The 12,206-nt window shown below is 40.8% G+C and overlaps 1 protein-coding gene across 1 annotated transcript in view; it reads left to right on the forward strand.

The window, feature by feature from the left end:
• Positions 1-12,206, forward strand: part of SND1 (staphylococcal nuclease and tudor domain containing 1) — a 423,230-nt gene that overhangs the window by 222,832 nt on the left and 188,192 nt on the right. Inside the window, exon 13 of the mRNA XM_069462550.1 lies at positions 3,971-4,081. Within this exon, the coding sequence (XP_069318651.1) occupies positions 3,971-4,081 (111 nt within the window). The remainder of the gene's footprint in view (positions 1-3,970; positions 4,082-12,206) is intronic.

A 12,206-nucleotide genomic window follows, 5' to 3' on the forward strand; every position in this document is an offset into this window, starting at 1 on the left:
TTTCATGGCTGCCTTATACTGGGAAAGTATGAGCTTATTACAGCATGCTCACTGTGGAAAGGAGTTAGAGGGGAAGATGTCAACTACTTATAGATCTTTTGAGAAAGCCTGTGTGTGAGACCTATGTCACTTGTATGTGTTTGTGTCAGGAACACCTGATCATGACTAATGGAAACTGTTCACTTTTAATTGAACCCTAAATTTCTGTTTTAGTTTAGAGAAGCATTTTAATCCCAGCACTAATTCTCTTTGTGTTTCAAACTGATACAGAGAGATGACTTACTGTGAGACTTCAAGGCTGTTAGGTCCTTTTTATGTGCTGATTATGAATTAGCCATTCAGGCTAGACATTTGTAATTGGAGAATTACTGATACACTCAAGAAAGCAGAACTTACAAATTTGTCCAAAGCAGCATAATGTCATGGCACACAATTTTAATGTTCCCTTTTTTTACTGGGCAACGATCAACACACTAGTGTCAGCTTCTGAGCCATCTTTAGCTAGGGGAGAATCTCCTGACCTTTCATTAGCAGCCAAAAGAAATGAATGAGACAGTCAAGTATATGGATCTAGGCTAATTCCATTTCTTTCTCTTTCTTTCAATCTCTTTTTAAATTGAAGTCTCACATAATTGGGAGGAAAAAGACAAAAGCTATGAAGGAATGTAGAAAGTTACTGTCCTTGATGCTATGCTGGGCAAACTTGGCTAGGAAAATAAATTTTGTTCTAAGGCTATATTACCAAAATGATTAGGTGTTTTTCTTATACTTAAAAGACTATCTCAAATTTTTCTGTATGTTTGAAAACAAAAGTAAAGGAATTTGCTTTAACTTTAAATTTTTTTTTTTTTTTTTTTTTTGGAGACAGAGTCTCGCTCTGTTGCCCGGGCTAGAGTGAGTGCCGTGGTGTCAGCCTAGCTCACAGCAACCTCAAACTCCTGGGCTTAAGCGATCCTACTGCCTCAGCCTCCCGAGTAGCTGGGACTACAGGCATGCGCCACCATGCCCGGCTAATTTTTTCTATATATATTTTAGTTGGCCAGATAATTTCTTTCTATTTTTAGTAGAGACGGGGTCTCACTCTTGCTCAGGCTGGTCTCGAACTCCTGACCTCGAGCGATCCACCCGCCTCGGCCTCCCAGAGTGCTAGGATTACAGGCGTGAGCCACCGTGCCCGGCCTAAAATATTATTTTTATTTATTCTAGATGAGCTAAGTAATTCCATTCAGAAAATATTTGCTGTCTACCTTGTGCAAAGTGCTTTGCTAGGCACTGGGGTACAGAGCAAGAAAAATGTGACCCATAGCCTCAGAAGTTCATCACTTAACAGGGAAGGTAGATAATGAATTAATAATTGCAATATATTATTACATGATGATTTATCACATGGGGGACACATAGAGAAGACAGTACATGTGATTTTGACATGCCTGGCACGTAGTAAATACCCCATGATGATAGTTGTTATTTCATGTATTTTTACTCTCCTTACCGCTAAACACGAGCACCACAACTGTTCCTCCAGGAGAAATATGTAATTAGGGATAAGAAGCTAAGAGAACATGGCTTAGATGCTAAGCTTTAAAGGAAAGGGAAAGGAAAGTAGTGGGCAGGGTGTGAAGTGACTTGGGAATCTAAGGCCTTAGGAACTCCATATGGCAGGTCTTAACAGGTCCGTAACATTTGCCGATAGGATAAAGGGGCAAGGGCTAGGAAGAGTAGGGAAAGATTGTGCCCTTGGTTCTTTGCTGCCCAGGCAGGTAGGTATTCAGTAATTCTGTGAATTGATCTGAGCAGCATTAACAGGAGTGGATCATTAAACATTTGTGTTGGTTTGCTTAGTATTCTCTAGCTTTTCATACAGAAGCTTGTTTGTGTGAACTTTTCCTTGCCTGCTCTGCCATTCCAGCTTTCTCCTGCAGAGCCCATGTATTGCTTATAAAATGTCAATGCTCAGTTATTCAAAATGCAGCAACAAATATTTCTTTGTTCTCTTGGCATTTAAAATCGCCGGGACATCACAGGCTGTCAAAAGTGGAGTTGTCCCCTATGCCACTCCCCAGCCTTCTTGCTGGCTTTCTGGGGGATGGAGCCCCCCTCTTGCCCTGTTAGAGCTTCTTGGTGACATCTTAGTTAAATCCTCATTATGTATCAGCATCTACATCTGCTGATTTGGGGCTGTTGCCTTCTCCATGCTGCCAAACACAACTCTGTGATAATGACAGCATTTGCCAGCACGCTTATGCAGTGACTCAGGAGACAGGGTGGCCAGCAAAGCAGCCTCTTTGTGGGAGTGGATTTTGAGAAGTGCTAATTCCGTGGCAGTTTGGAGATATTAATATCGTGCTGGCAGTAGATAAACAGGCAGCAGAGGGGCATATAATGAGAAGATATTCAGCCACAGCATCTTTTCTTCCTTTCTCTACTGGCACATTTTTTTCTTCTTTTAAAAAAAGTGTGTTCTCCTGGGTTTTGATGAATAGAACTCTTAAAAGGCTTAAACATACACAGATACTGATTAGTTCAGCCCCCAGCATCCCCATAGTGTGAGTTTCTAAGAACCACTAGTGTGTTAAGAGTTAAGTACATTTTCAAACAATAGTAAATCATAGCATATGGCACAGTAGCCTATTGCTTACCGTACCCTCTCCCTAACGGGCACCGAACCAGATGGTTAGAGTGGGGCCTTTCATGTAATTATGACAGACACAAAGAAAGACATAAGCACCACATTCCCTTAATAATATCATTCTTCTTGCTTTCCGGTATTTGCTATAGTTAATTATAGTTAATTTTTGAAAAACTGTGTTTACAGCTTAATTGTTTATATCAAAGTTCCCTTTCCAGGTTGGGGAGGAACCGTGCAAATGTGCTTCTTTAGTCATCTGAGTGTCAGCTCCCATGCACTTTTCCCTAGCTAGTAGATGCAGGCCACTTGTAATGGTACTTCTCATTCCAAAGGGAAAGCACTTTTCTTATTCTGGTGAAAAAAAGAAGACTGAATGCATTTCAGAATTGCTTTAAGTTAGATTCTAACCTGAGATCTATAGCCTCCTTGGAGTATTGCTCCAAAACTGTTCATTTCAGTTTTTATACATTTTTACTTTCTTTGTTCCCCATCTCAATTCATTTTGCAGAAAGAATTTCCTTTGTACTAGAATGCTTCTCTTCCACCTGTCCCCTTCTCTCCAATTTGCTCATGACTCTTGCCTTCTCCAAGCCTACTTTGGGAGAGATCCAACCTCAAGAGTTGATGAGAAGATACACACTTTGTTACATTAAACCGATGTTTCCAACATTGCCAAACTAAAACAAGACATTTTTCCAGCCTAAGTAAGACCGTGTCTCTACGAAAAATAGAAAAATTAGCTGGGTGTGGTGGCATCTCCTATAGTCCTCGCTACTTGGGAGGCTAAGGCAGGAGGATCTCTCGAGCCCAGGAGTTTGAGGTTGCAGTGAGCTATGATGATTCCACTACACTCTAGCCTGGGAGACAGCAAGACCCTGTCTCAAAAAAACAAAATAAAATAAAACAAGACATTTTCTAGTAGCTGTAAAGGCTAGAAAGGAGATTTTGAGAAATTTAGGCCATGCTTATATGTGCTCAGTTTTTTATCTATGTGCCTAATATTTTAGAGCAGACTTTTCTTGAGGGTAGTGGCTTGTTTATAACATTCTGTAAATAGCCTGGCTTAATGTGGGCTTTTTACAGACATTTTCAGCTAGTTTTTATGTGTGGATTGATATAGCATCTGACTGTACTAAGCAGAAAAATGCTGAGCTAGGGAACTTTGTTATTCAACCTTTTATTTGGATTTCTAGCTTAGCAACTCATTGGTCTTGAAATCCTTGGCTTCTCCCTCCCTCTGCCAGAATGCGTTAAGACCTCCAGGTGCTAACTGTTATTATTTCTGTTGACTGAGCCCCATATGCACTTCTAGTGCTCACTGACCTATCTTTTCTGTTGCAGAAACATCGCTGAGGCTCTTGTCAGCAAAGGTCTAGCCACAGTGATCAGATACCGGCAGGATGATGACCAGAGATCCTCACACTATGATGAACTGCTTGCTGCAGAGGCCAGGTGAGACAAAAAATTACTAAACACGTTGGGACCCACAGCCCCACTTTTTTCTTTCCCACTATTGTGCCTCTACCTGAGGAGAATGTATTAGAAAATAACATACTGTGAGAAAGCTCATATCCTTTTATTATTCCTGTTTTTCCCCATGACAGGAAGGGCACACTTTGAACTTGCTGTCTAACCTTGGTTAAGCTCACTTGGGCTTCTATTTTTTTAAATATGTGAAATTGGTATATGTTAGATATGATCTCCCTATATAGATATTATAGAAGGAGACATGAATGAGAGCACTCTATAAGGTATTTTTATCATCATTCCTGGGACTAACAGTGAACGCCTGCCTATGTGAGCAGTACATTTGTCTGTTTCTTACCTCCAGAGACCTCTACTCCCAGCCCCTCCCATTAATCACCTCTAGACCTTTTGTCATGTACAAAGGAAATGAAAACATTTATTAGGAAATGAGTTTTGGTTTCAAACACTTTCTGACAGCTGGCAGGAGAGCACTTGAGAAGCCCTGTGACATTTTACTTTTGTCCTTCATCCCTGTGGCTGGTTACCCCAAGGACATGCATACCGCTCAGCAGTATTTCTTGCCATTGACATTCCTCAAGGCTTTTACTCAGAGAGACTTTTGTCACTGGGTGGTGTGTTAGTTGAGTGATTCTCAGACTTCCTGGGAAGCAGAGCAAGAACTGAGCCACTTATGACTTGGATAGCTCAGCAGACTGCTTGGACTTAACCAAAGTATGTCCATTGTTTCAATGGGCTTGCCTCACCCAGCAGTTTTTCCATGGTCTGTAGGACCCATTTAGTTCTAGAAGTTTGGTGATTGTCAGGTTATTCTCCACATTTAGAGGAGGAATGAGTTTGGGCACATGTTATCTAATCTCAACTTCAGACTTTGTCATGGAGATCTCTTCTCTTGCTCTTTGGCCCAGAACATTGCCCTGATATGTGACATTTACCTCTAACACTGTGTCGCATCTTGATGGATAGAGCATCTCCAGAATGTCACACAGAATGTCAGCTGAGAAATCAGTCTGTCAAGCTGCTATGGCTTTTTGGATTCCTTTCTTATGGGCTTTTCCCAGTAGGCCCGTCTGGGACCTAATTCTTAAATACAAAGAGTTCAGCGAAAATACCCATATCTTGGTTGTTTAAGGTTGGTTAATGGCCATGTAAAAGTAATGTGATAGATAGTCTATAATTGGTGTTTCTCATAAACCTCACTTATTTTCTTCTCTCCCTACCTCTATTACCACTAAGCCAGGTAGGCCCAAAGAACCCATGATAAGAAATGTGGCTTCGCATTTCTTGGTACTTTTTGATCATCTCGCTCTTATAGGACGTGGACAATTACTAAAATATAGGTGGGATTCAGGGGATAGATCCATAGTGGGCAGCCTGACCTGATGGAAACTTAAAGAATAGGTAATAGATTTCCAGAGTAGCAGGAGCAGTTTACAATCTAGTGGGATATGTAGTCATATTTTCCATGCTGGGTTCACATTGCCACTAGTGAATATTTAATTCTGACAGGCAGGTAAGCATGGAAATAATTTGCAAAGCAGCTCCAGAAAGTGAGGCCAGAATAAGCTCTTTTATTATCCTGTTAGAAATAGCCATGTCGTGCTATAATGTTTAATGAATATGCATAGATAGTGAAATTTTTTAAGTTTTAGGTTTTAAGAAGAAAACAGCCTCTGTAGTCTAGTGCTCATTTTGTGCTGAAGTCATGTAACAAGATGCTTGCTTGCTAAAGCAGTGAGCTGCCTAGAGATAATTGTGTTGAGCCATTGCTTTCAGACTGATGGTGGAAAAATTGGCTTTGGGGTCATTGCACTGTTGCAGGTTGAGTAAACGGAGAGAAATTAACCACTTCCCTAAGCCTGTGAGGCATTGCTATAAGGCAATACAGGCCTCATAAAGAATGGGGAGAAATATCCAGCATGAACTGTGAGTGGGTTTTCATTTGGAACAGTATCGTCAGCAAGACCCAGGATGGTGGCCGAGTGCCATCATCTAGATGCTAAACCCCCAGGGAGGGGAAGTCACATTCAGGAAAGATCAGAACACCTGCTAAATAGGAATGTGGTTTTATAGCCAAGATTTTCAGTGCAGAATTTACCTCTTTTTTAAAAAATGATAAAGTCGACCCCTTTGCATGACCACCTGTCTTCTGACAATGCTCTATTTGAGTTTGCCTTTAGTTTGAAGGACTTTGTTCCCTCGTGACACACTCCCTGTGTTCCTTTAGCATTCTTACCTTCTCTTGTGTTACAGCATATCAGACAGAGCTCTTTGACATGTTCTTCTGCCCCATATCCTGTCATTTATTGAATATGATCTGAGTTAAGGGTCGTTTTCCCCTAGATAGATTAGCTATATTTTTTTCGGCTGAACTCTGCTTTGTGATTTTATGCCCCTGTCAGTGTGGTTTTTCTACCTCCAGTTTCATGTCCTCTGCAGATCTCATTAGCGAGTTGTTTACTCCTTTTCTGGGCCCTGAATAGAACCCCTAAACAAGAATGGCTTTGGTGTTGACCCCAAGTCTCTCGCTGCATGGAGTGTCACTTAACTGTCTTTTGTTTATCATCCTTCAGCCACTTTTTAATCTTCAGTGATTGTGTATTGAACCAAGCCAGTCTGAATTAATTTCCCAAGTAAAATTTCTTGAGGTACTGTATCTAATGCTTTAGCAAAGGCCAAATTCATAACATCTGCTGCATTCATATCAGTCATTCATTCTCAAACTCTTTAGGTAAATAATAGGTGGGTGAGGGTAGCAAAGCAAGGCCATCATTGTGATTAGTCCCTCCCCACAAGGGTGTTGATTCCAACAGATATTTTTGACTCTGACCTGTTTATCTCTCCGGTTATCGCTAATGATATTGGCAGTGTGGTACAGGGTGCTCTTCCATTGACTTTGCTTTCCAGTCCTCTGTTTGGTCATTAATCCCTTTAGAGGAACATTGTAAGCTTTAGGGAAAGGTCGGCCTGTTAAACTCCTCTGACTTCTCAGGTCAGCGCAGCTGCCTGCCTAGGAGTTGATGAGCCTTCACAGGGTTCTGCAGCCCCTGCTTCCTCTGCAAGGGGGTATGATCTGCTGGCCTTTCTTATTATAGATCATCAGATGGGAGTGATGCGGTAGGTGCCCTTTGGGAGACCAGATGAGACAGAAGGGGAAGAAGAATACCAATTTGCAGTTTGGCTGTTGCTGAATGAAACAACCTGCTAGAAACAACCTCTGCCACCTCAGCAGCTCTGCCCAGTTTGCTGACCCATTGAGACGCCTTCATTCAGATGCCTGTCTGCTTTTGGGAAACCCTCATTATGTCTCACATACATGGCCCATGTAGAAGAAGCCACATCTTTTTTGTTTAAAAGATTAAAAAAACTCAAATTCCCAAAAGGCAGCTTTTCTTTCCAGCTCAGTTATCTTATCATCAGCTGCCTTTTCCCTCATTACCTTGTGTCATGGCAAGATAAGGTTTGGGCATTTTCTCACGTACTCTCAGGTCTTGTTTCTCTCATGGGCTCCAGTGAAAAGCCATTGATTTTGTCCCACGGTTCTGAAAGCTCCAGTATGTGTGTCCTCCGTATTTTTAACAAGAATTTAGGTGCGGCTGACCCCCAGTTGTCTGTGCCACTCCTGAACTTGGTCCCCCTTTTTGGAGGCATCATATAGACTCCTTAGGATGTGTGACACATCATTTCTGTTCTGTGTGAAACTAATGTTCTATCCCCATATTGACTTTCTACCATTTCCAATTCTCGTTTTACTTCAGTATTTCCCAGTTAGCTGGCCTGCTGTGTTCTTAGTCTTGTTATGTGTTCTAAATTTAAGATAGAGCTTTTGACTCCTTCAGGGAATATCTCTTACACCCTTGTGAGGTATTTCCAAGATAGTCATTATTGGGACCCTTCTTACTTTTTAAGGTGCTTTAACAATCTTTCATATACCCCATCCCATGTATTTGGTATAACACATCCAGTATGATTCTGGAGAGGCCAGAATGTGAATTTCATCATCATGCTAGATGTCTTCCAGTTGGGCTTTTTTTGAGCATGTTATGGACACTGAAGACAAATTGATAATGATTAGAGTCAGATCAAAGCCTGGCTGTGTGCTGTTTTCTTTAGATATGGGGGATATCATCTATGTGAATTCCTAGAAACTATTAGAATCTGTGGCTCATTGCAGGAAAATACAGAAGTTCAGAAGTTGGGGCTTTATTCCTTTAAGGCACCTTTTAATTCTAAGATTTTGTAATTTCAAGATAGGATGTATATATTCAGAAAAGAAATTGATGCCCCACCTTGACTGTGGGAAAGCAATTGTATTGAACAATCTGGTGTCTGAGCAGATTTAAATGAATTTAGATTCATTCTGGACATACCTAATGAGGTTAGGGTTATCTCGGGAAAAGAGAAAAGGGCAGACTCTCTCTTATCTTTTCATGTGTATTCTATTTCTTGCCTTGCACACTGCAGATTCAGAAATCTGTGGTGGTGTTGTCTGTTTTTGAGAGGCAAGCATGAACTTGCCCTCTTCTCAGCTTTGCCTTGGCTCCCTCTCTTCCCAGTCCCCTCAAGGACTCATTTTTCTGATTGAGGAAGCCCAAACAACTAGTGTTCCTGCCTTTCTGACTTCTACATCTCCAGTCTCCAAACCCTCAAGCACCAGTCTCTTGCTTTTTTTTCCATGTGGTTGACAGCACCCCCCTTTTGAAGGCTTCTCTCTGCTTGAACATCTAGGAAATCTGTGCTGTCATTTCTATCACAGACTTTGATCAAAAGGCTATAAACTTGTTGATAACTCTTTTCTAAACCAGTATCAGTGGTCGTTATTAAGAGGGATAGAGTTTTAATCACGTCTCTCTCTTGGTTAATACAGTTACTAGGGACCATGGTGGGCTTTCTGATTTCCATATGTTCATAGCAGCTGCTGGTAAATATCTTTTGTAGTTTCACTGAAGTACTTTTGATACCACTGGGAAGGAAGTGTTCTTGGTCTTCCACTCTTGACTTAACCAGAGGAGCTTTACTTTTCTTGTGATTTATCAGGAAGTTTTTCCATAAAATTTCAGTGGGGAGGGGGAAGTGACTTGTGCCTTTAAAAAAATTTGATAGGATCTTTCATATCTGTATCTTCAGTTTTACTGGCATTCACATACCGAATATGAACAGATTGTATAGAGTTACTTGCTGGCACTTTCTATTGCTATGTTAAAAGATACAACTTTAGGACTGTTAAATGGAAGAGGTCAGTATACTGGTTTGACACAGTTCTGATTTGTTAAATGTCTCAGTAAGAAGAAGCAGGTTTTATTCCACACCAAACCATTGAGAAAATTGGCATTGAATTTGTATGTATGTTGAAATTTTAAAACTAATATAGCCTATCTCATAGTATAGATTACTTGTGTTAATTGGTTCTCCAAGAAATCAAATCTTTCCTCTGTCAGGAACAGTTATTCAAGCCTGGTTGCATGTGATGGCTTTGCGTTCATGTTTTCTCTTTCTTCTCATTTCCTTGAGCATATCCTGGGTCCCAGGCATTGGGGATAATAGTGGTGAAAGAAAAAAGTAAATAGACTCAACCCTTTACAAAGTATGCAGTCTCAGAGGGACAGGCATTAAATAATTTTAATAGTACCTCTGGATATTGCTATTTTTCGTATTTCTTCTCTACCTGTTTTCTTAGCTCTTCCTCTTTTCTCCTGCTTTATTTTTAACACTGCTTGCCTTAACACCTTTTTTATTCCATCTCTCATTTCTATTAAATTTTCCCATGAGAGCATCTCTCTGAAATTCATCTTTTCTGTCCAGCCTCTGTTCTTATCTTCTCAATAGTTTAATGGTACAGCTTTAAATAAAGCAAGATTTCTCAATCTAATGACCTCAACAAGAGAAAATTCTTTCTGAATAAAACTAGAACTTACTGAATACTGTTAGAAACAGCTTTTACTTGAAGTTTAATCATAGATTCCTGTAACACCAGGGTATTGTTGGATTTTTAGCTCAAGCATCATAGCAAGCAGGAGTTGGGTGACTTATCGCTGCCCTCTTCACCCAGCTGCATTACATCATGCTGGTACAGGTTGGAAGCCAGCACAGAGAAAGACTGGCCTTCTCTTAAATATCCTAATGGCTTCCTTTCTTTTTTAACTCTGAAAATGCAGACCCCCACTACAGTTTGAACTTGCAGTTGGGTGTCACGGTCATGAGGTTGGTTGCTAGTTGCATCCAGCACGTGTCAGTGTGTGTTGGGGGTTCACTGTTGGGGAGTAGGGAAGATCAGCTATTGCAAGTGGGTATGATAACAGGAAAATGTGCTAAAAGAGCTGGTGTGGGGAAGTGATTTGACGATGCAGCTGAATGTGGGGAAATTTAGCTTTTCCCTTTCTTCAGAAAAGATGATGCACTCAACATCCAAATAGCAGTAATCAATCTGCATTTAAGGCAGCACAAATGGCCACTTCTGGAGAGCTGTATAATGTCTCCATTTCCAAATAGTTTTCTCCTTCAGGATATTAAGAGGATCTGTTCACTCCCTCCATCCTATCCTTCTCTTCCCTCCCCACCCCCAGTTCCTTCTGACGTAACTCAGCTGTGAGACTTTTCTTGCTGACTAGTGTGAGGGGCCTGGGGTATAGTTGGAGCTCTTTAGCTTTGTCTGCTCTCTTGCATACCAAACAGTGAGTAGTTCTGCGGGTCATAGTCAAGTGATGATCTGATGGGAAGAAATCCTCCTTGCCCGATCTTTTCTGTAATGTTAGCCTGCACTGGTTGTAGTCCTTTGGAAGAAATTTTTCTAGATTTACCTTCCCAGATGATTTGGTTGTCATTGTGTCCTCCTCCAACCCCATCTTCCAAAATATATTCAGCTACGACCTGTCATCTGTCCAGGGCAACTTGTCCATTCTCTCCCATGTCACTATTCTTGGGGTAAGAGGCTTTTGCCTCTTTCACAGACCACCAAAATATTTGATACATTTGGTTTGTACTGGGAATATCATTTCAATCCAAAATAAGTTGTAACACTAAAGTGATAATTCTTGACTCTTGACTTTCTAGAATGTCTTATTACTTGACTCCATAAACCATTGCTCCTCAGACCGGCAACATGATTGTCACTCGGGAACGTGTTAGCAATGTGAATTCTCAGTTGCCACCCCTCCCTCCTACCTCAGTCTTGTTCCACATGTTCTTCAGGTGATTCTGATGCATGCTAAATTTTGAGAGACATTGCCCTAGACAGTTCCTGACCACTGTGAAACAAATCACTTGGTGTACTTTTATGGCAGATTAATCATTTAATCTTCATTTTAATCGTGTTTATAAGTCATGTTTGTAAGTAACAGCAAGGCATGGAGTGGACCAGCTCTGGATTCCTATAGTATGTCCTGGCTCTTTATTCCCTTTGACTCCTGTCTCTTTCCTCTGCCTCATACTCTACATTTATGGCTCCTTAATTTGACTTCTTCTGAATAGCTTCCACCAGCTCTTGGTTAATTTAATGTGAAATCATGTTGAGTGTTGCAGTGCTGCTTGCTTTAGTTCATCTGCAGTGTCAGGTGGCTGAGTGGGTTGGAGAGCAGAGTCTCTATTAGGCATATCTCTATCCTTCTTTTGCTCTAATCCTTGGAAATCTCTCAGGAGGACTACAGTTCGAATAATTAATCACTCATACATCAATGCACAGAATTTTATAGCTGCTTGTGAACGGGAAATCCGCTTCATAGCTCTTTCATTTACAAGATTCTTTGCATCTACATGTCTTGTAAACTCCCTTGTGCGTTTCTTTTTTATCCTAAGCTGCTTCTGACTCCTCCCCCTCCAGCTTTGGGCGCAGAAGTTGAGAAGGATTACTTCCCATTCTTCTTGCTTTTGCATCAAGTTTGGAGAGCCAATCTCTGGAGTATGGCAATGAATTTTTTCCAGTAGGTCCAAGTAAATGTAGCTCACATTGGAAAATGGTTTTCCAAACTGAACGTCACAAAACTGTTATATTTCACTCGGTCAAAAGACACGTTAAAATTTTCTATAACTGATTTGTTCATGTTACACTAACAAATGTTTTATCAGGTATTGGGGGGTAAAAACAAAAATTCATGAC

This window comes from Eulemur rufifrons, chromosome 29 (genome assembly GCF_041146395.1).
Source record: "Eulemur rufifrons isolate Redbay chromosome 29, OSU_ERuf_1, whole genome shotgun sequence".
In the NCBI taxonomy this organism is placed as follows: Eukaryota; Metazoa; Chordata; class Mammalia; order Primates; family Lemuridae; genus Eulemur; species Eulemur rufifrons.